General features: G+C 43.4%; 1 protein-coding gene across 4 annotated transcripts in view; it reads right to left on the bottom strand.

Moving 5' to 3' along the window:
• The window catches only part of col14a1a (collagen, type XIV, alpha 1a), a 219,484-nt gene that overhangs the window by 157,721 nt on the left and 36,625 nt on the right, over positions 1 to 25,138 (bottom strand). For all 4 annotated transcript variants that reach the window (XM_073050216.1, XM_073050223.1, XM_073050227.1 and 1 more), the window contains exon 5: positions 23,928 to 24,026. In XM_073050216.1, coding sequence (XP_072906317.1) covers positions 23,928 to 24,026 — 99 coding nt within the window. The remainder of the gene's footprint in view (positions 1 to 23,927; positions 24,027 to 25,138) is intronic.

The raw sequence follows: 25,138 nt of genomic DNA, 5'->3' as shown, positions 1-25,138 counted from the left end.
TGGTCATCTTGGACTGGTTGGGCCAAAGGGACTGTTATCTGTGCTGCATTGCTCTACCGTCTAACCTGCGTTGGCCAGAAAGAACTACAGTCTATAAATCAGTGAATTTGAATCGAGGGTATCGGAATAGACAAACCAATTGCCTTTGTTTTTGTCATGAGGTTAAAGGAATGGAGGCTGCCATTTTGTGAAGCCGCTCTGCATCCTCCATTTTGTGAACTTGCTTGGCTTGACTGAATCAATGTTTTTGTTGTGTATGCGGCCTGGTTACATAACAATGCTATTAATAAAAATGCAGGAGACGGGAGCTAAGCTTCATGGTTCTTTACTGGCAGCAACCAAACTCTTAACACACACGTACAGATCAATACGCACCTAATAGCACATTCAACGACGGGTTACTAAAACATAAAGTAGTCCCTTATTATACTGAAGGCTATACAGTACAGTTTTAAAGTAGAGGCAATGATGCTCCAGGAAATCTGCTGGACTAGGAATCATTTCCAAATAAGAAGTTATGATATAACATGTAGGCTTGTGAATGGTGGTGTCTGTGTCTGCCCTGAGTGATTCAAGTTGGTTACTGGTTTGGTAACTGACTTAGAACAAAGAGCCATAAATTACCAGTTGTTACTTGTGGAAGAGGGCAATAAATGGACTCTGCCTTGAGCCAGAGCCCAATAAGTGGTGACAAAGGTCAGTCATATGGCCTACAGCCAACGAGACTGAAATGTAACATTTGAACTGGTAAAGAAAATGTACATAAAAAAAGCAGAGGATTTGAATGCAAAGTAGAGAGCAAACATTGCGAAAATGGAGTATCCCACGGACAAGTGGAGATTGGATTGGGAGCACAAGGAACACCTGGCCATCGTAAACTCCTTTCCTGAATATCACTTTTTCTATTCTTTGTTCATGGAGGGTCAGGGAAACTCAGGAGACGTGCACACAGATATTCAGTTGTGTGAATTCATGTGCTCTTCAGCTGAGACAATAAAGGCATTGGTTGGAAAATACAGATTTTGTCTGTGCCTAGCATATCATTATTACTAAGGGGCAAATCCTTGTAACACCTGCACCAGATTCAAGTGTAACCCAACCTCTGCTCCAATGCTTGCCAACCCACTTAAGGTAAATGTTTTTCTTCATCTGTGTTAATTGTCTGGAGAAATATCATTGTAACTAAAACATCCTTTTCCAAATAATGTTATCTGCTGGCGGAAAATAGCATCACTCAAAAACTGAAAACAGGAAATTTTCTTGCACATATCTCACTAAAGTCAATAACTGCCTACAAGCTGATTAGTGTCAGCTTATTCATTAACCAGTTCAAGTTGTAAGAGTTAATTCCATCTAAATGACAAAACTTCACAGTTCCAATGTACACAGAATTTTGACTCAACCATTGAAACTAATACAAGTTTTTTGTTTTGGAGAACATTATTTCATAAAATCGGGAATGATTAAACTGGATTTGCATGGAATAGGAGGCCAAGGGCAACATTCTAGATGTGAGTAATGAGATGCAATAAATCAGTCTGGAGTTGATATGAAAATTGGTGGATAGCGATGAACATTGTCTGCGGCTACAACATTTTAGAGATTAGCTGGAAAGTTGAGTGGGGCAACTGCAAGCGGAACTTAATCCTGATAAATGCAAGGTAATAAATTTTAGGAAGTCAAACAAGGGTAGGATGAACATGCATAAAATGATAGTTGATGTACAGAGGGACCTTAGGGTACAAGACCACAGATTCCTGAAAGAGGCAGCAGAGGGAGATACAATGGTGGAGAAGGCATATAGGATGCTTGATTTTATTGACCGTGGCACAGAATAAAATAGGTGAGTCATCATATTAGAACTTTATCAACATAATTAGTTAATCCACAGCTGATATAATATACACAGTTCTAATTACCTCAGTGTAGGAAGGATGTGATCATAAGGGAGAGAGTGCAGAGGGAATTCACCAGGACTTTGTCCAGATTTGAGCATCACTAATGCAGGAGAAAGCAAACAGGCTGTTTTTACCCCTGCAGAAGCTGCTGAGGGGGTGACCTGATAAAACATACAGAACTATGAGGAGGATAGGTTCAGAAGAAAATAAAAATCTTCCCATGGTAGAGATGCTCAGGACTAAAGAGCATGGAATTGGATTTTGAGGGAATTTGAGTGAAAATGCTTTTTAACTGGAGGATGGTTAGAATCTGGAATATGGTGGAGGTAGAGAATCTCACAGCATTTAAGAAGTGTCTAGACAAGCACGTGAATCACCAGGGCACAGAAGTCTACAGATCTAATGAGGGATCAGTGTAACTATATATGATGGGTGACATGTAAATGGTGGGCCAATGGACCCAAAGGAAGTCTACAAAAATCCAAAGGCGTTTGGCAAGCCAACAACTGAAAAGGGAGACCAACACAGGTGCCCAAACATAAAGGGCACTCAGTACCAGGGAGAAATCCAGCCCGCATGGAGACTGGTGAGAATGTGGGACTGGCTCGCACAGGGAGTGGTCAAGGAGAACAGCAGAAAACAAATGAAGGTAGGAAACATTTGGAGGAGAGAGCGGTCAGATAAGAACTCTGGAATTTAGGAGCTGGCCCCTCAAGCATGCCCTGCCCTCCAACAGGATCAGGGTTGATCTACCCCACATTTCAATGCCGGTACCCCATGAATAAGGCACAGCAGGGTTTCTGATTTGTGATAAGTTTAAGGAGATTCAGCAGGTCATAGAAGACTGACAAGCTTCTGCAGATGTGCAATGGAAAGCATTCTGTTTGACTCATCACACCATGGCCTGGTCCAGGAAATCTAATCTGCAGGAATACAAGAGGTTACCGACAGTGGTAGATTCAGCCATTTCCTTCATTGGCACAGCTATCTACAAAGGGCAATCTCCCAGGAAGGCAATATCCATCATTAAGCCTCCCACCCCCAGTATCTAAACCATTCCCTCCTTTCATTGCTGGTTCTCAAGGTTTGTACTCTACTGCCATTAGGCTCTCGAAATAACCTGAAAACATATAACTTTTCTTCAGACTGTATTTGCCATAACTTGCACTGATATCATTACATTTATTTTTATTTTGTTGTGCAAGATATATATATATATATAAAATTGTGTTAATCTAAGTTCACATTAACTTACAATGTCATGTTTGTAATGTACTATGTGCTGCTGCTGCTGCTGCAAAAAGCTAATTTGCATGACGTTATACTCTAAGTATGTAGGCAAGGCAAGTTTTTCTACTGTATTTTATGTATCTTGGTACATGTGACAATAATAGACCAATACCGTGACAATAAACTTGAACTCGTCACCCCACACCACATCACCTTGAATCTTATCCAATCACAAGATCACTATCCGTAGTCAACGACAATGGTGGAAGTAAGGAGACTGGGAAGGGTCTGGTATTGACTTGAAATACCAACATAGACCCAATGGGCTGAATGGTCTGTTTCTATGCCTCTCGAACCGACCTCTGTCAAAAGAGCTCACCACTTTTGAGAACTCTGATAGGAGACGCCTGAAACCTTCTACGTTAAAACTGTAATATGTCTGTGTAATTTATCTTGAGTTGAACAGATTTCATTTCAGACCAGTCTTCTTCAGTCTTTCAGCCTTTTCTCAAATACAATTATTTTACAGCAAGAATATGACCAATAGGGAAACATGTAACAGCCTGCAGTTGTCCTGGAGTTGAGGTGAAAAACCACTGCAGCTGAAAATACAAGATAAAAGGTACGACATAAATAATGAAAGGACCCAGTCCCATTACTGTGCAGATTAAGGAGAGAGGGTACAGTGACTGACCTAAAGTAGATCAGATACATCTGTGAACAGCTGTATAATGCAGCCAGAAACTGAGGATCTTTTTAAAGATAAACAAAAAACAATTATATCCCAAATGAGGAAAAGATGGAATTTCCAGTCAAGGCATAGTTCAGACAAGATTGGAGCTGTATTAATTTTCCAACTTTTTAGATAATTGTGGCTGATCATTCAGCCCTGTAACTCCCTGGTAACAGAACTGCGGCCACTTTTCTCTTCTCTTCTAATTTTCATAGCAACAATTCCCTTTCAAAAGCTGCTCTTCATTATAGCAGAAGTATGAAAGATTAAGGGGGAGGGGGGATCCAAATCAAATGGGTGAAGCTGATTAGTGGAACCGATACGGTAGATCAAGAGAATGAACTCCCTCTGCTCCAGAGTAAAGAGGAATATTGGGCAGCACAATGGCATAATGGTTAGCACAGGGCTTTACGGTCCCAGTGATCTGGGTTCAACTCCCACCGCTGTCTGTTAGTTTGTACATTCTCCCCGTGAACGTGTAGGTGTGTTCTACCAGTTTCCTCCCACAGTCCAAAGACTTACTGGTTGGTAGGTTAATTGGACATTGTAAATTGTCCCATGATTAGGCTAGGAGGTTTCTGGGCGACATGGCTCAAAGGGCTGCAAGGGCCTTCTCTGTGCTGTCTGTCAATTAGTGAAAATAAATCATCTCAGAGTTGGAGGCAGGCCACGGTGAGGGATGATGCCAAGATGTCAAACCCTGCTGAGCAGGCAGAGGAATCCAGAATGCTTCCCTTCAAAAATCGTGCTGGACTTGGGGCTCTACTTCGAGTTTCCACATTGTTAAAGGTTACAGAACCGAGACAGGTGATGGAAAGTTCATAACAGAATAGGTGGGACATGTTCAAGTGGCAGAATGGCCTATTGTTCCATGTGTCTCAGGGCAGAAGTTTCTTTGTACAGAAGCATTGTGCTCCAAGTACCCAGGGAGTCAGATAAAGGATGGCTTTGGCAAATGGTCTGATGGCAACAGTCAAGCTCACAATCTAGACCCTTCCAGAATCAAACACAAGCCTTATAAATAGAACATCCTGTAGAGATTTGAATGCTTTCTAAAGGCCACTCAGGCTCTAAACCTATTTTAAAAGTCAGATGGGACTTCCAGAAATTTGCTTCCCACCTATACCAAGTTTACATGTTTAATAACCAAAAAAGGACAGCCACAAAGTCATGCAACATAGAAACAGGACCTTCTACCAACTCGTCATGACAACCATCTCCGCTACCATCAAATTTCCAAGATATACAGACAGACATACTTTATTGATCCCGAGGAGAAATTGGGTTTCGTTACAGCTGCACCAACCAAGAATAGTGAAGAAATATAGCAATATAAAACCATAAATAATTAAATAATAATAAGTTAATCATGCCAAGTGGAAATAAGTCCAGGACCAGCCTATTGGCTCAGGGTGTCTGACACTCCAAGGGAGGAGTTGTAAAGTTTGATGGCCACAGGTAGGAATGACTTCCTATGACGCTCAGTGTTACATCTTGGTGGAATGAGTCTCTGGCTGAATGTACTCCTGTGCCTAACCAGTACATTATGGAGTGGATGGGAGTCATTGTCCAAGATGGCATGCAACTTGGACAGCATCCTCTTTTCAGACACCACCATCAGAGAGTCCAGTTCCACCCCCACAACCTCACTGGCCTTACGAACGAGTTTGTTGATTCTGTTGGTGTCTGCTACCCTCAGCCTGCTGCCCCAGCACACAACAGCAAACATGATAGTACTGGCCGCCACAGCCTCGTAAAAGCATCTTCCGGCAGATGTTAAAGGACCTCAGTCTCCTCAGGAAATAGAGACGGCTCTGACCCTTCTTGTAGACAGCCTCAGTGTTCTTTGACCAGTCCAGTTTATTGTCAATTTGTATCCCCAGGTATTTGTAATCCTCCACTATGTCCCCACTGACCCCTTGGATGGAAACAGGGGTCACCAGTGCCTTAGCCCTCCTCAGGTCCACCAATAGCTCCTTAGTCTTTTTCACATTAAGCTGCAGATGATTCTGCTCACACCATGTGACTAAGTTTCCCACCGTAGCCATAGAAGGCTATAGACCTAATGTGAGTAAATAGATCAGTACAGATAGGTAAAATACACAATGTGGACACGGTGGGCCAGAGGGTCTGCCTCTGTCCTATACAACTCTGATTCACAGGAATCCTAAAGAGATTGACAGGTTAATAGATGAGAGGGAAGACCAATACATGGGCCATAAATATAGAGCATTTGGGTGACCTACAGATCGGAGAGAATGTAGAACCAGCTCACACAGAAACTTACTCAGAAAGTGTTCTTTGTAACATTAATACAACTCTGTTGGCATTTTATTTTAGAAATGTGACTTTCAGGATGCTGGTATTGGACATTGACCAACCTTTTGCCACTGCTCCATAAACATGCTGAACAAAACTGAGAAATTTTGAAGAGGGCAGAATTTTTATAACAGTGAAGACACAGGTGGCAACTTCTCATATTTCCTTATGACAGTAAAGGAAGCCATTCAGCCCAGAGTCTTGCTGCAATCCCATTTCCCCAAACATTTCCCTGCAAACTATTCTCTCTCATATACCCACTAACTCCCCCTTGATTCTTCTACAACCCACCAACAGCATGGGTAATTAATAATAGACAATTAACCTACGAGCCAATGTGTTTTTGAGATGTGGGAGTGTACAGTCTCAGGGAGAACATGCAAACTTCACATAGACAGAAACAAAGATCATCATTGAATTCAGGCCACTGGAGGTGTGAAGCATTGTCTCTACTCGCCAAAGCACAGTGCTATAGAAATAAATGGCTTTGCAGATACTAATACTACGGCTACCAGTTATGCAAAAATTATTAAAGGAATAAATGTTGATGTTTGCACTGTAAGTTTATAAAATTTATCCTCTTTAAGCTTTATTGCAGTATTGCCCTAAAAAGGGGGAATAATTCAGAAATAAACATAAAGCATCACTCAGCAGCTCAGGTATTTATAATTTTTGTTCCAGACTTTGAGCATCTGCAGGTTTTCACTTTCAATACCTGGCTAGTTCTGATGCAAGTCTGTTCTCCCCACTCCACAGCTGCTGCAATTTCCCTTATTGAAAACTTCCACAGCTAGCAAGTTCAGTACTGCACAGGTCCTTCCTCCTCGGTTATCACTGTTTGCACCTTCTCCAGCAAACATTAGCAACCTGCTTCACTCTCTCACAACCACTGCAGTGCGGTTTCTTTCCATCGTCATCCTATCACAGACACTCCCTTCGTCTTCCCACCACTCTCCTTCCTCTACATCTTAAAACTTGCCTGTGTTCTAAATTTTCCTGACAAACTTTTCCTGTGGAGCGACAGGAATTACTGATGGTTTTTACTCCAGGTTACAGCATCCGCAGTCTCTTGTGTCCACACTGAATTCCTTCAGCAGTTTGTTTTTAGTTCAAATTTTACCAGTTCTGGTAAAAATAATGGTGAGTTGAAACATTATCTGTGTCTTTCTCCACTGCTGCTACCTGACCTGCTAAGTATTTCCTGCTTTTTTTTTGGGTGGGGGGGTCTCATCACTTACAGCATTGATGTCTGTAGGATCTTGCTGATTTATTGCAGATTTATTGCTGTGACTTTATAGAAGCAGTGATTACACTGACTGAAATGTTTAATTAATTGACAAAGTCCATAAACTACAAAAGATGCATCAATTTGACTTTGCATTCTTCATAGACTATTCATTCTTTGTAGATCATAGACATTCTATACACCGGTTCAGAGGTGTTGCAAGGCAAGAGTCCAGAGGGTTTGGAAAGCCACAGTTTTTAAACTCAAACAAATATTTATAGAGCCAACACATACCATACATTTGAAAATGCATTAATGGATTTGTTGAGGCAAAAGCTGAACAAGTATCCTCCACAATGTCATGGGTCAAAACTGATGGATGAACGGCAGTCTATAAAACATTTCCCTTGAGCTGATCTAAAGGATTTATTCTGTGAATTTTATAGGAAAGCACATAGTTTTGTATAAGCAAAGGAGATTGCAGAGAGGAAGCATAGTTCAGAAAGAAATTAATTCCTTTTGGCCCACAGCCAACAGATGGCTGTTCCACTCACAGTATTATGGAACTGAGATAATGCAGATATACAATAGCTGTCGCTCACACACATGTCACGTGTCACAAATATGCCAAGTTGTGATTTGGGCAGAATGATTAAATGGCATCGACCTCACCCAAACGCAAGAGGCTACGTGAGTGCTTCCCTGTGAAAATTTCTGCATACCAAGCAATTCCCAGTTACAAAGCTGACCAACTCAACTGCGAGTAATCACTGATGTGAAGTGAGGTGAGGGAAGGACTCCATCAGAGGAAGGAGTGAGATTCCCAAGCATGATTAGATTTGTTCCAAAAAGTCTGGGAATTCTCCACAACTCTCATCTTTACAGACCACTGCCTTCCCTCAGCTAATCAGCAAGTAATCAGGAGATGCCTAGAGAAGGCCTCGCTGTGACTAACAACTTACTGTACAATGAAACATACAACATCATAGAATACCATGGGTTTCCACAAATTAAACAAAGAAAAGTGTTTTATGTTTAATGAAACTCGTAACACATTTTATTGAACTCTACTGTGGAGATGTGATGGCCAAGAAAGTCAATGGTAGACAGCCCAAACTGGCACATAGCAGAGTTAATAATTAACCCGTGTTGGCACAAGCAGTCGAAAAGTGTCCGGATTTGAATGCACGGGTGACAAACATTGTCATCCAGGTAAACAAAAAGAAAATCTGCATCTTTCACTACAGAGTCCATCAGCTGTTGGAAAGTCTCTGCTGCATTTTTCAGTCCAAACGACAAGCGCAGAGACTCAAAGAGCCCAAACAGAGTTATCCCAGTTGCTTTGGGAATGTCCTCAGAGCGCACAGGCCCTTGATGGTAGCCCCCAACTACATCAACTTTGGAAAATATTAACTTTCTAGCTTAACATGCCGAAAAGACTTGAATGTGTGGGTCCGGGTAAAGATCAGGGGTGCTGGCCTAGTTAAGGTGTCAGTGATCACCACATAGGTGGCAACCACCATTGGACGCACAATTCCAAATCCTTCCATGTTCCCAGCGAGGTTTCGTCACCCTTTGCCTTCTCAACAATAGGCGATGCTGGCAGCACACTCACTTGAGCACAGGACGCGTCACCATGATGGAAGATCAGCCTTGGAGATCCGTTAGCCAATCTGAACACATCCAACTTTTCAACTATTAGATATTAATAACAGGGATATTGAAGGCTTTGACCCCTTCCACTGACCTCTGTCTCAGCATTAACTGATCAAATGTCTCTTTGGACTGGAAATTAACAAAATAAAGTACATCGGACTTTCATCCTCAAGGCTGTGCCATCCAATGTTATCTCGCTATTTTATGTTTCTTACAAAATCCTTTTAAGTATATTTGTCTTGGCAGCAGCTAGTGAAATCACATCTTTGCTAAAACTAAAATTAAACGATTCCACAGATGTTGTAGGAAGAAATTGCATTTCAATAAGATATTTCACTCCAATTTTAGAATGCACCAAAATATTTCATGGCCAGTGAAGTATGTTTGAACTGCAAGAACCAACTTAACAAAAATTGGTGACAACAAACAGCACAATTCCCACAGACAGCAAATGTGATACTGGTCATAGGGCAAACATTCCCAGAAACCAGGGAAAGCCTCCTGCTCCTTCTTAGATAGTGTCTTTCTACCATTCACATCACAGCAAACATGTTAAAGGTCATCAGTTTAATGTCTCACTACCAGAAGATGGTCCTTCCCACAGTGTGCCATTCCCTCACAGCACCATCTCTCCCACAGTGTGAAGCCCCCTCAACACTAAACTGGAGAATCAGCTAGATCTTTGCATTCAGAGTGGGTGTGGTGAACTACATATACCTGTCTGGACATGCCCCCTGATGACTGCTCCTGTGGCTCCTCCCACAGACCCCTGTATAAAGGTGATGGAGGTCTGAGCCCGGCCTCTCTGTCTCCAGGATGTAGTGTGGTGGTCACTCACTGCTCGTTCCTTCTTCCAGTCAATAAAAGCCGATATCTCGCCTTTACGTCTCAGAGTGAGTTATTGATGGTGCATCAGTGGGATTTGAACCCACGAACATCTGGGATATGTCAAAGATAATGCACTTACTCTGAGCAGCATCTGTTTTTGTTCTTGAGACTTTAAAGATCTGTGCTAATTAAATACCTATTGTGGTCTTGCAAACAAGGTCTTTGTTGCTATACGTAGCCCTAGCCTCGAGTTAATTGTATTTGAGGCGAACAGAAGCTTTCCAATAGAATGTCCAGAAAACACATTTAACCAATTATTTGCTCTATAAAATACAAGTTCCTTTGCATACACTGTTAAGCCCCTCAGCCACCGTTATCTGCCTTCACCTGTCAAACCTCTTTGTTGAAGTGTACATCACAGGCGGCTGACTGTCACTCTATCGGCACCATGCCAGCTCTGTGAGCCAATTAGTCCACTCCCCTGCTCTGACCCCACTACCTTAAAAATCATTCCTTGTCTCGAATTTATTCAATTCCCTTTCGAAAATTTGAATGGAATCTGCTTCCATGGTTCTTTCAGCCATTTTGTTCCAGATCAGAATATAGCTGCATTTCTAGTTCCCAGCCTGGCATTTTTCCCCTTCCACCAGCCACCGAAACTCCCATCTGCAGAAGTCGCTCCTCTTGCACACTATCAAACCCCCTCTCCAGTGTTCCACACATCAAGTGGTTCTAGTTATTAAATGCTACTGATACTGATCTAATCCAAACAGGCAGGATATACTCAACTACAAAGGACACACTACTTCTGTGCTATTTTTTGAAGATGTTGTGAATTTGTCTTAAACCATTTTGAACTGGAGAAAAGCTTGTGCCAAAGAACTGTAGAAATTATGAAACTGTAACTCTTTGATCTTAGAATAAGCTACCAGAGCTGAAACCCTGAGGTATAATTTCAATGTGTCTCATAGCTGTCTCAGTTTCTTTAGGAAGTAAGTGGATTTGATTTGTATTTCATCAGAGCGTATTTGCTGTCACTATGCATTTGTTAGCCATGCCTTGTAGCTATTTACTTAAAAGGAAATTAAACCATATGAGATTCACACTGGAACTGAAGCACAGATAAGTGTGCTGGGAGGCTGCTCCTCACCACTGAGGGGGAAGGGGAAGGCGAAGACTCAAGTTTCCCCATGGGATGAAGCCCCATAGAGAAGATTAGAGACACTTCTAGGCTGGGCAGCACAGCACTGTACCAAGTGCTTGGAACAGAACAAAAGAACAAACAGCCTAATGCGAAGCTGGAAGCAATAACTATAAAAAGGACTTGAATTAATAGCAGAAGAGAGAAAGAGCTACAGTCCTATCGAGGAAGAGTGCAGCAAATGGGACTAAGCAGAACGGACTTTCAAAGTGCCAACATGGGCACAAGGAGGCCAAACGGCCTGTGGCATTACAAGGTATTCAGAGGCCATTCAGCCCATTACTCTGTGCAGCGTTTATGCTCTGTGTGCCTCCTCCCACACCTCTCCAACCAGACTTCATAATAATTCTTCCCCATCCAGCGTTCTCTTGCATGTACCACAATAATTTGCAGCCACTCCCAAGTTCCACATTCTCGCTATTCCTGATACTTCCTTCCCAAATGTCTGACAGATTTATTAGAGTTAAGAAACTGCAAGGGTAAAAAGACCCTGATGGCAATTATATACAGGCCTCTCAACAGTAGCCAGGATGTGGGATACAAATTACAATGGGAGGTAGAAATGGCCTGAAATCAGAGGTGTTGGACTCCCTTACTAAGGATGTGATTTCAGGGTACTTGGAGGCACATGATAAAATAGGCCAAAATCAGCATTGTTTCCTTGAGGGGAAATTTTGCCTGACAAGTCTGTTGAAATGTTTTGAGGAAATACCAGAAAGGTTAGACAAAGGAGAGTCAGTGGATGCTGTTTTCTTGGATTTTCTGAAAGCCTTTGACTAGGTGTTGCATATGAGGCTGCTTAACATGATCTCAGTGATCCAGAAATCGAAAACCCTGTCCCCTGCACCAATTCCTCAGCCACACTTCCATCTGCCAAATTATCCTCTTCTTACCCTGAATGGCATTTGGCACAGGCAGCAAACCAGAGATTAAAGGAGGTCCTGCTTTTCAGCTTTCTGCCCAATGCCCTGGATTCTTCTTCAGGATATCATCCTTTTTTCTACCCAAGTGGTTTAAGGACCCCCACCATCTCAGACATGCTTTCTTCTCATTACTGTCATCAGAGAGGAGGTGCAGATCCCTGTAGACACCTACCTCAACATTTTAGGAGCAGCTTCTTCCCCTCCGCCATCAGATTTCTGAATGTACAATGAATCCATGATCACTACCTAGCTATCTTGCACTACTTATTTAATTGCATTTTTATATATTTATTGTAATTTATAGCGTTTTTATGTATTGCACGGAACTGCTACCACAACTTTAGCAGATGGAGTTCAACCCAGATAAGTGTGAGGTGATTCATTTTGGTAGGTCAAATATGATGGCAGAATATAGTATTAATGGCAAGACTCTTGGCAGTTTGGAGGATCAGAGGGATCTTGAGGTCCAAGTCCATAGGACCCTCAAAGCTGCTGCGCAGGTTGACTCTCTGGTTAAGAAAGCATACAGTGCATTGGCCTTCATCAATCATGGGATTAAGTTTAGGTGCCAAGAGGCAATGTTACAGCTATATAGGACTGTGGCCAAACCCCATTTGAAGTACTGTGCTCAGTTCTGGTTGCCTCACTATAGGAAGGATGTGGAAACCATAGAAAGGGTGCAGAGGAGATTTACAAGGATTTTGCCTGGATTGGAGAGCATGCCTTATGAGAATAGGTTGAGTGAACTTGGAATTTTTTCCTTGGAGTGACAGAGGATGAGAGGGTGACGTGATAGAGGTGTACAAGATGATGAGAGGCATTGATTGGGTGGATAGTCAGAGGCTTTTTCCCAGGGCTGAAATGGCTAGCAAGAGAGGGGACAGTTTTAAGGTGCTTGGAAGCAGGTGCAAAGGATATGTTTTTTTTTAAAAAAAAGGTTTTTGTTTTTTTTAAATGCAGAAAGTGGTGAGTGCGTGGAATGGGTTGCCGGTGACAGTGGTGGAGGTGGATATGATAGGGTCTTTTAAGAGACTCCTGGACAGGAGATCAGAAAAATAGAGGGCTCTGGATAACCCTAGGTAATTTCTAAGGTAAGGACATGTTCAGCACAGCTTTGTGGGCTGTAGGTTTTCTATGTTTCTAACAACAAATTTCACAACATACGTTAGTGACTGTTCTTGCTTTCCACACTTTATAGAACATCAGGCGCCAACCTTGCCATTCCTTGTATTTTTAATGAGGCTGAGTTGCTAGCTCAATGTTCAACGCAGTGCGAACATATCAAATGTGAAAGGAGCCGGCTGGACTTGAACCTGGGACCACTTGACTTGAAGACAAGCGAGGATACCACTACGCCAGCGGCTGGCAATGTCAGAGCTATTAAACCGGATTCTGGTTTAGTATGCACATTACATTACAGAAACAAGCCACCAAACCTAGCTGATTTACCACAGTATGAACATGAACCTCTACTCCCATAGTGAGACTGTCCTCATACCCTCACAGACCCTACTGACCCCATCTGTGGCATTTACCCCAGGTACTAGTTTGCATATTCTGCTGTTCCTCCTAAATGCAGTAAAAGACTTATCTGGGACTGCCTCAGAATAGAATCATACAACATGGAAATAGGGTTTTCACCCCACTCCTTGTGCAATTGGATCCTCTATTTCTTCACTTGCAGACCCCAGTCAGTTTGGATTGGCAAAGGCATCTCCATCAATACAGGTGCACCACAAGGCTGCACCTCCTGCTCAACTCACTTTAGACTCACGACTGTGTGGCTAAGCACAGCTCCGATGCCATATTTAAGTTTGCTGACAAAACTACAGTCGCTGACCAAATCAAAGATGGTGACGAATCAGTACATTGGAAGGAGACTGAAAACCCAGCTGAGCGGTGTCACATCAACAGTTTCTCACTCAATGTCAGCAAGACCAAGGAGATGATTGCAGACTTCAGGAGGAGAAAAACAGATGATCATGAGCCAGTCTTCATCAGGGGACCAGAGGTGGAGAAGGTCAGCAATTTTAAACTCCTCAGTATTATCACTTCACTGAAGTACCATTGCAAAGAAAGCACGAGAGTACTTCTACTTCCTTTGAAGTTTGTGGAAATTCAACATGACATCTTAAACTTTGACAAGGTTCTATAGACGTGTGGTAAAGTATACTGACTGTTTGCATCACAGCCTCGTATGGAAACACCAATACCCTTGAACATAAAAATCATACAAAAAGTAGCAGATACGACCCAGTCCCTCACAGGTAATGGCCTCCCCAACCACTGAGCACATCTACATGGAGCACTGTCACAGGAAAGCAGCATCCATCACCAGGACCCCCACCACCCAGGCCATGCTCTCTTCTCACTACTGCCATCAGGAATGTAGTACAGGAGCCTCAGGACCCACAGCACCAGGTTCAAGAACAATTATTACCCCTCAATCATCAGGTTCTTGAACCAAAAGGGATAGCTTCACTCACTCCAGCACTGAAATGTTCCTGCAATGTATGGGCTCACTTTCAAGGATTTTTCATCTCATATTCTCGATACTTATTGCTCACTTATTTATTATTACCTTTTGTATTTGCACAGTTTGTTGTCTTTTACACATTAGTTAACTGTCTGTCTGTCCTGTTAGGTGTGGTCGTTCATTAATTCCATTGTATTCTTAAATTGACTGTGCAATAGTTGTACTTTGAAAATATATTTACTTTGAACTCATCCATGCCAACTATAGTGCCCATCAAACTTGTCCCATTTACCCTCATTTGGCCAATGTCCCTCTAACCTTTCCTTTCCAGGTACGGTCTTTTAAATGTTGTTATTGTACTTGCCTCAGCCCCTTCCTTCCACCTCTGCAACACCCTTTGTGTGAAGAAGCTGTCCCTCAGCTCCCTTTTGAATCTTTTCCCTCTCACCTTAAACCCTATGCCCTCTAGAGTTTAGTTCCCCTTCCCTGGGAAAATACCATGCCCCTCATTATACCCCTCTGAAAGGGCACCTCAGTCTCCCACTTTTCAGGGAATGAAGTCCTAGACTGCCCAGCCTCTCCTTATAACAGGTCTCCAGGTCCTGTCAGCATCCTTGTAAATGTACTCTGCACTTGAGGTCAGTGATGTCTTTGCTAGAACCATGAAAGCAACTTTTCTATGCCAACCCAATTAATGATTACAATCAGCTTTACTTCAGGATTATATATGCATATTTATATATAAATATTAATTCAAGGGACGTTAGCTTTGCAGTCTGAACTAGCATTTAACTGCGTCTCTAATTTTCTGGGAGAAGTTGTTGAACCAAGTACCAAGCTGTGCCAGCAGAGCAGGTGTTGCTTGGACAAGTCCGAGTGAAGAGGTGAGCAGCTGCAGGTGAAGGAGGTGGCAGCTGAGTAAGTTTGCACCTGGTGCCTCGAGGGAAGAGTCCAGTTCCTGCCCCTGACACAGTGCCCAGGGACCTGACACAAAGGAGACTGCTCTCCAAGGCAGAATCAACCTTTAGGCAGGTAATGTACCCCGGCAACCAGCATATGAGGGATTAGAGGCCTAGAGACCACGAGATGAGCACAAGTTCTGTGTCTTCTATATTGGAAGCTTTAACGTTATCTTGCACATTTTTAAAACTAGAATTAATTCTCCAAACTAAAGTGTTCGTTTCCACTGTTAAGACCCCTTCATGTTTAATGAGGAAAAGCAATTAATTTCCAGGGTTCTGTGTTCACATAGGTGTGCAAGGTAACTGATGAACTTCAAATCAGCCACCATCACTGAGGACTCTGAACACTATTGAGGGAACAACTTTTAAGGGTGTTTGAGGGAGTTGAGGCAGGGTATAGGGAATCTCTTACACATTACTCCTGTTTGGTTAGTATGAAATTTATTGTGGTCAAGTGTCTTTTGTTCAGCGAGCCATGCATTCTCCTTACAAACCTCAGTTACACTAAAATTCAACAGTTGTATCCAAAATTAAGACCTCTTATATTTGTTGTGTCTCAACTGTTCTCTTTTCTTAAACCTTTGAAATATATTCAAAATACCTGAAGTGTCAACTTCAAAGGAAATAAAGACGTGGAGATTTAAGAAAAAGTTGTAGCCGATATTTTCAAGCTTTTCTCTAAAAAAAAGACAAACTTATCTCCTGGCTGTGAGGTTTCTAAGCAGGATTCAGTAAAGGTTGGAATCATGTAGGGAAGAAAAAAAAAATCAGTGTTCTGGTATGACCAAAACTGTCTCCTAAAAATTGTGAACCTTGTTTGTGTTGCACAGAATCAGCTCATGGGGGTCTTTTAACTTCTTCACCCTCCCCCATTAATTCATGCAAGGCATTTTGAAAATGAAACCACGGATCTAAAGAATTAAGCAGTAGGTGTCCAAGGTCTGTGACTGTTACTCAGGAGTCTGATACCAGCATCAATATTCCCCATGTCACAAAGCTGCAAGTTAAATCACAACACACACACACAATAATTAAGCCATTCTGCTAGCGCAGTTTTTAAACAGAGATCTCATCAGATCCCGAGTCATTACACTGCCCGACATTAACCCGGAGGTTAGTCATTGAAATTCCCTGCCAGGAATTTGGGGATGCATTAGACAATTTGAATTTTGACGCCATATCAAAATAGCTGATCTGGTAAATGCCTGCCAGAGGGTCCAACTTTCCAACGGAATAAAATCCAGCCTGTTTCAACCGCCTCTTTCTGCAGATGAAATCTATGCAATGCACACTGTGAAGTCCAAAAATCTTTTTGCATTGTGGTGAAAAGATTTTTGGATGTGACAGGAGCAAGTGTGCAAATTTGGAAGTAAAATGCAAAAAAAAAAAACACAACTTGAATTTAAACTCACAGATCATGAGGGAGTTTGAAATCCCAAGGCCACCAGGGAAGCAGCGTCTGTCACCAATTTAACCCACAACCAACAGTATGAAGGGGGTTTGTGGGAGCTTGCTGTGAACGGACTGAGTAGAGTTAACCATGTTACACACTGATAAACATCTGAAGTATTTCGTAGACTGTAAAAACACTTTGAAAGTCCACAGGTTACTCATACAGGAAAAAAAAACTGTTTAATTGTTTGATTCCCCAAGGTATTTTCCCAGAGTTGGACACGCAGGCTGTGTGTGTAAAATCTGGCCAACATAGAGCTTAGCGAAGATTTGCTTCTGTATGAGTGCCCAAGCCTGCCTCTAACCATCCGAGGGACAGCAAACATCTGGAAACATATTGCAGTTTATGTGCAAAATGTATTCTGGTCTCAGCCCTAGGGCTCCACAATCCAATCTAATCACAAGAAGAACCCACTCCCCAGATCCCAGACATTCTCCCATGTCCCTATGCTCACACATCAACCCTTCCACACCCCTCTAAGGCTCTCTTTACGTCACAGCCCCACACTCTGGGCCCATAATGTACACGTGCCTCTCTTCGCTATGCCAAGGATTTGAAGCCAATCAGTTTTCTGAAGCCTTTTCTCTGGCAGAGGATATGTTGAGCTTTACCCACAAAAATACCTGAAGCAGAGCTGGCCCACAATACAATCCACATATAAACATGGCTTCCAGCTGGCAAATAGATTATAGGCCCCCGTCTTCTATGTACAGTCGATGCTGAACAACCTTCCCTTTTGTGGATGTGAAAGATCCCACATCACAATTTTACAGACAAGGAGCCAATGTTTACCCTTCAGTCACCAAGCAACATGAGCAGAAAGAGGCCATTCGGGCTCTCATGCCTCCACTGGCATTCAGTGCCACTTCTCCCACACCAACCTCCATTTCCCTCAATTCCACTTCTTATCCAAAAATCTATCAATCTGTGCTGTTTATGAGTTTCCATGTTTTAAACACTTCCTTTGAAGAAAATGTCACTAGCTAAAACAGAACAGTACAGCATAGGAACAGGGCCTTGGGCCAACAATGTTGTACTGAGCTAAATGCCAAACCAAACTAATCCCTTCTGTCGATCACCCTTCATAAACATGGAGATTGTGCAGACTGGAAATCCAGAGCAACACCCAAAATGCAAGAGGTACTCAGTAGGTCAAGCAGCATCTAGGGAGCTGATGTTTTGGGCAAAGACCAGTCATCAGAACCGGAGAGGAAGGGGAAAGAAGTTTGACTCACATATGAAACATGCTGGACCACAAAACAATCCATATCTAACATGGCTTCCAGGCTGGCAAGAAAATTCTAGGTCCTTCCCTCTTGTGTCAATGCTGAATAGATTCATGCTTCTTCTACCCCCCACTTCCTTTCCAATCCTGATGAAGGGACTCTGCCTGAAACGGTGACTGTATATTGCCCTCCACAGTGTCCGAAACATGAAATGTTGTGCAATATAACAAGAACTAACAACATAGCGTGTCTGCCTTGCTTCTCTCTCCCTTTTCCCTCCTTTATTTCACCCAATTACTGTCCATTCACCTCACTGAGTTTATGCTTGTGGCCTTCGCTCTACCCAGCCGTGGACATCAGATCAACCTGTCCCCAAAGTGAACTCACTGTAGAATCAAGCCTCACGTGCCATCCCCTTAAAAAGTGATCTTAATGGTAAAACTAAGCATGGAACGAAAAGCACAAACATTATGTCGACATCAAACGGCGATCACAGAGCAACAAAACAGGTCTCACACTTACCCTATACACAGATTCACAAAGGGGGGTGTCAGAGCCAACGTCGAGGAAAGAGCCAATGGCAGCCAATCATTGGATGATAAAGCCCTGCCTGCAGGATGCAGGTGGAACTGAGACTTCCAGCCGTCCGGGAAAGGATTGCACAAAACAAGCATCAAAATACTGACAACAGCAAGCCTTCTCATTGAAAAGGCACATTCTATCAAAAAAAAATGTTAGCTGCACAAGAGGTCATACCAGTGGCAATATACACAGGAATATTTGCTCAAGAACCACAAGTGATCACTTGAATCTGGTCATGAATAATCTCTAGTCCAATCCAGCAAAAAGCTTTATGACTTAAAATGTCATTGCATTCACTTTAAATTCTTTGATTTTCCCCAAGCCATCAGACTCCTCGATACCCAGAGTCTGGACTGACACCAACTTACTGCCCTCTACTGTGCCTATTGTCTTGTTTATTATTTATTGTACTGCCTGCACTGTTTTGTGCACTTTATGCAGTCCTGGGTAGGTCTGTAGTCTAGTGTAGTTGTGTTGTTTTTACGTAGTTCAGTGTAGTTTTTGTATTGTTTCATGTAGCACCATGATCCTGAAAAATGCCATCTCATTTTTACTGCATACTGTACCAGCAGTTATGGTTGAAATGACAATAAAAAGTGACTTGACTTGATTGACAATAGGAGAAAGATTTCCAGAAAATCTTATGTTTCCTTCACAGTGCATTTCTCTGTTTCACACATTTTTTTTTCCTCCTCAAAGACCCAGCCTCCTAATGAGCCCACCCAACATCAGACCTGGTGGTCATGAGGTACCCAATATCTATATTTGGTTGGGAAGACGAGCATCCTCAACGACTGTTGTCAGTCAGATGAGCAATGGGCTTGGAGAAGAGGAGAGAGGGTGAGGGGAGAGACAGGGTTGGTAATTCAATCACTGTTTCCCCCGAAAGTTTGTCTCAGCAGTCAATGTGTGCACAGCAAGCTCCCAAACAACAGCCAGCGGATAACGAACAGGGTGTACCAGCACACCAGCGACCCTGCCCACACGCTCTCTACCACTCAGGTGCTATTTCATGTCCGGGCACAAGAACAGGCAGAGTTTAATCGCATGTCTCCAACACATAGCACTTCTGACAGTGCTACACTCCCCGAGTGATATCTCGTGTTCAACACTCCTCTGTGAAACCTGCACGTACACTCTTCAGACTCTGAGGTATGGGTGTTGCCTACCAAGCAGCTCACCCAATCAGAACTGATCCCCTCCCTTTTTTATGGGAACTGGGTATTTATTGAATCCCCCCCATTGCCCAGTAACTGAATGGCCCACTGACCATTCCGGAGAGTATTCCTAGCTCCACTGTCTCTCCTCTCAAAATGTTATGGATTTGGTGTCACAGATAAACCAGGTTTTGTCCCTGCAGGATTTATCTGACTACGGAAGCTTTGTCCTGCCAAAGGGTCTTGGCCCAAAACATCGACTGTACTTTTTTTTCCCTAAATGCTGCCTGGCCTGCTGAGTTCATCCAGCATTTTGTGTGTGTTGCATGGATTTGTAGCATCTGCAGATTTTCTCTTGTTTATGGAAGCTTTGTGATTGTCAAATCTATCCATAATATCCTTTGGCCTTAACAGTCACATACTAAAACCCGCAGGATTTAATGAAAACCTGGTATTTTTAAAAATCACTTGCAAATTATCAATTTGAATTTAAATTCCACAGATATCATGGTGAGATTTGAATTCAGGTCGCTGGATTGCCAATTTGTTAATTTCGCTGCTGAGCCACCATGATACCAGGTAGACAGTGATGAGCCCAGCCACACCATCTCAGCTCAGTGATGAGAGGCAGAGAGTAGCTGGGGCTCCAGGAACCATAGGGGAACAAGACTGAATGCCCTCAGCTGAGAGGACAGTGACATAGTGAAACCTCCATCAGCGTTCAGCTTCAGAACACCAGGACACTTCGAGCAAGGCAAACTCTGCTTTGTGATAATCCAGTGATATTCAATGGGCCAGGCAGACTTGTGTTAACAGACTGCCCTTCATTAAAGCAAGAGGAACATCAGGGAGGAGATACATACGCTCAAAATCCAACACCACCAGGCACAAGAGCAGCTGCTTCACTTCAACCATTCGTCAAACATCTGACAAAACTCTAATCACTGAACTTTCGTGTTGCTATGAACCACCTTGCACCAAAATGTTTTCTTGTTAAAATTGTCTTTTCTTGTTAAAGCATATAATTTATGTTTATATTTTTCTTCTAAATTGTGTTCTTAAAGAAACCACAACCTTCTCTATTTCTCAGAGAATACTTTAATTAAACATTGCTACAATAGATACATCAAACAAGGGGGAAAGCGGGCAAAACATACAATATCAAATAGCGGGAAAAGGATATCTCAGCTACTGGACAGAGTCAGTGAATCCACTAACTAATGTGTATGCTGTGTCCAAACCCTGTCTCTGGACCAGAGTACGTGTTGGTGGTGGGCAAGCTCGGTGTACTGGAAGAGGTGTCCCACAGCACGAGGACTGAAGATGCCAGCTTCTCCAATGGCTGCGTTCATCTCCTTTCAGCTGACAGGCCAATTGGCTGGAGTTCTCCCGGCTCACTGGTGAAACCTCAACGCCACTCGATTGGTTTCATTCTGCCCGGAACTCTCTGACAATGGGTCACAACTCACTCTGGCCACAGTCTGACAATTCAAGCCTGCAGGATGGCAAATCTCCAGGGTGGTCCCAACACCAGCCAACAGGTATAAACCAGACAGAAGGACAAAGGGGGACTGTATCCTCTCCACCACCCCCCAAAACTCACCCTGGCCTCACGTCACAGAACGCCTCCAACAACAGGCAAGTGCTCTACTCATTTTCCACCATCATTAAAAGGCAACAATTAAATGACCCAATGTTTTTAAGGCAGTTCTGTCCAAAATAAAAGTGCTGGAAATACATCGACAATTCCTTCCCCCTCCCCACCACAGCCCCAGATGCTGCTCGATCCATTGCTCGTTACTCCAGGTTCCAGCATCTGCAGCCTCGTGTCTTGCCCATCACTGCTGGAGACGGTCAGCAGGTCAGACAGCACCCTGACCTGCTGAGAGAAACACAGGTATATTTCAGGCCAAAAGACTGTTCTTCAGAACTCTGCTCCAATGAAAAGCTGCTCATTCACTATGTGCAGCGTGGTACGACGTGGGCGATCACGGTCTTTCCGAGGCCACCATTGTTCTTGGCAAATGCTTCCACAGAAGTGGATTGCCATTGCCTCCCTCAGGGCAGTGTCTTCACCAGACGGGTGACCCCATCCATTACCAATTATCTTCAGAGAATTGTCTGCCTGGCGTAGGTGGTCAAATAACCAGGACTTGCGTACCAGCTGCTCCCACGGCTTCACGTGACCCTAACCGGGGTTTGGGGTGGGGGGTGCGGATAAGCAGGTGCTACACCTTGCCCAAGGGGTGAGCTACAAGCAAGCAGAGGGAAAAAGCACCTGACACCTCCTTTGGTAGAGATGTATCTCCACCCCGGTTAACTATTTGGGTTGACGAAAGGTCATCAGCCCAGATTGTTAACTACATCTCCCTCAGCCGATGCCAGCCTTTCAGTTTGTATTTCAGATTTCCAGCAACAGTGTGTTTTGCTTTGGATTAATTCTAATCCCTTCCCAACAGCTTCGGCCGATCTTATTGGCTCACAGAACTGACCCCACCTGAGCTACTCTGGTCTTAAGGGAGAAAATATTTTTCTCTTTAATGTTGAGTACAATGCAAGGAAAAGTAGCCAAGAAGTAAAATGAAAAATTAGCCAAAAAAATTAAGCAAGTTATCCTTGCTGTGCATCTGAGTGGAATGATCCCAGGCTTTGCAACTACTATTTATAACTAACAATGCTGGCACCTCAGGATGACAGTACACTGTAGTTTACAACCTTCACTAATGCCAGTGTAAGTGTTAATTACATTTCCCATTTCTTTAAGGTCATTTTGCTACTCCTGCCAGCTCATGCTGTGGGAAAATTAATCTTCAGTTCATGGACCATCCAAAACAAATCTTGAGAATTGGCAGCCCCGACCGACTGCACTCTAGGTCTGGCAGGGAGATCATCCAGCTCGCCATCGCAGAAGTGAGTCTTCTTGTGATGTTCCTCAGGGGAAGTCTTCCTCCCTGAATTGTCTTTTGTTATTTGAGCGGTTGCTGACCTTGAGCTACTGTATGAGGGGCAAGGCTTCCAACCAGAATGTTGGCCCAGTAAACACACGGGGAACAGCCACCACACAATCCAACCACTTGCACGCTACAAACCGGTAAGATTGCTCGACCTGTGTTCTTCCAGAGCCGAAGAGAGGCGTTCAGATGGTGGCTGACCGGTCGATGCACTGCCTTCGCTCGTGAACGTGCAGTCGCGGCTCCACTCGAAGAGTTGCTGGACAGGGAGGTGGTGAACCGCTGCAAAACCTCAAAATCTCATTTCCTCACCAATGCCTCCACCTTACAGAAAACCCATTCAGAAATGCCTTCATTGGCATCCAGTAACCAGAGAATAAATGGGCCTCTCGCATTACAGCCACAGAGTTGGCATCAACAGTCTTTGTTGTCAAAATATGCACTGTACTTACTGAAAAAAAACTCATTGGAATGGAGGTTCCTTTACCCTAGATTCACATCTGCAATGAAGCCCATCCATTCTCCTGGACAGAGCAAAGACGTTTCCAACTGTTGTACAATACTCAGTAAAGAGAGTCTACCAGTACACAAGAGAAGATTCTTGCCTAAAGATCCAGCACCGGTGCTTATTAACAGCATACACTGAGTCTGTGTGAACTCCGGGATCAAATGGGAGCAAGCTGCAAGGGAAGGAGACGTAGCCCTCAGTGTGAATCTTCCAAAGAGCAACACTGCTCTGACACGAGAAGAACTTGTTTTGTGCAAGGTCCTCAGAAGCCTTCAAGAAATGTTTCCTACATTTGGGACAAATTCACAGGCATTTTGCCACAAGTTATTTGGACCACTGATCGCCCATGTCCGTGTTCTTGGAGTATTCAACTGTATAGGGTACACCTTCAACTCTTGAGTTCATGGTGCGAGCATCCCTGATATTTTTCATTTATACATGCTGTAACTGAGTTTTATAGTTATGGCTACAGCTTACATTTTATAACTCCTGGCCCGAGGTTTAGTTGCAAAATAAAGCAAGAAAGGTTGAAAGCTTTCTGGCTTAAATTGAAAGAAGGTGTTCCTGCTAAGTGTGTTTGGAACTGCAAGGAAGCCTACCTTCAATAGTTGCTTTACTGCTGCCTCGAGAATCCAAATCTTTCTTTGGTTTCGTTTGTGAAGGTGAGCCTTGCCTGCCTCTGCTTCGAGATGCCTTCACTGTCAAAAAGAAAAATAATTTTAGCAACTATCACAGGATTTGATGACACGCGAGGCAGGTATTCAGCCCTGTCCTGGCTCTCCGAACTGGCTACCTCATTTGTTTCTTAGAATTCTCCATGTGAAGTAGTTAAATGCTTCTTGCCAGTGAAGTCATGTCCCCACTTCTGGAAGTTATTGTGATCTCAGGCACAGAAGATTAGGCCACTCAGCCCCTCATACTGCCCTATCATTCATTAAGATCTCGGCCTCAGCTCACCACTTGCTGAACTATTGACCAAGATCTACATTGGCTTTGAATAAGTTGATCTGGTCTCCACTACTTTCTGGAATAAAGAATGTTAAAGATTCGCAATTCTTTAGGAGAAATCCTCATCTCAGCCTTAACTGGGTGACATCGTAAACTATTCTCCATCCCACTTCTAGACCCCCCCACACGGGGGGGGGGTATCCTCCCAACATTGTTTGCTCACTTAGAGATACAGTGCGAACAGGCCCTTCTGGCCCACTGAGCGGTGCCTGCCAGTAACCCACCGATTTAACCCCAGCCGAATCACAGGACAATTTACAATGACCAATTAACCGGAACACCTTTGGGCTGTGGGAGGAGACTGGAGCACCCGAAGAAAACCAGGTACGCACAGGAAGGAACATACAAACTTGCTTACAGAGGATTCCAAAATTGAACTCTGAACTCCGCCCCCTCCCCTTCCCGCAATCTGTAATAGCGTGCATAGACCGAGTTTACATAGTCACTCGAACCCCACCAACTCCCAGTGCAGATGAAGGGTGTCAACCTGGAACAGTGACTGCCCTTTTCCCTCCACGGACGCTGTCTGACTTGCTAAGCTCTCCCAGCATCTCCCCCCTCAGAATGATTTGTTTCAATAAGATCACCTTCCATTCTTCTGAAAAAGATTCAAGAAGCTGCCCCAAGCTCCTTTCTAAATTTGCTCTCAGTTTTGAATGAGCTATGAGAAAATAGTTGTTAAAGAAGGCACATTAGCAGCATTAAAAAGCCATCTAGGTAAGCAGACAAGTAAAAGAAGCTTCCAGGCCCGTGGGACTCGCCCTCTGGGCAATACAGCTGACATGAATGAGTCAGGCAGTGT

Source organism: Hemitrygon akajei, chromosome 1 (assembly GCF_048418815.1).
Source record: "Hemitrygon akajei chromosome 1, sHemAka1.3, whole genome shotgun sequence".
Classification (NCBI taxonomy): domain Eukaryota; kingdom Metazoa; phylum Chordata; class Chondrichthyes; order Myliobatiformes; family Dasyatidae; genus Hemitrygon; species Hemitrygon akajei.
The sequence above is the reverse complement of the archived record's forward strand: the minus strand, read 5'-3'. Positions and strand labels throughout refer to the sequence as shown.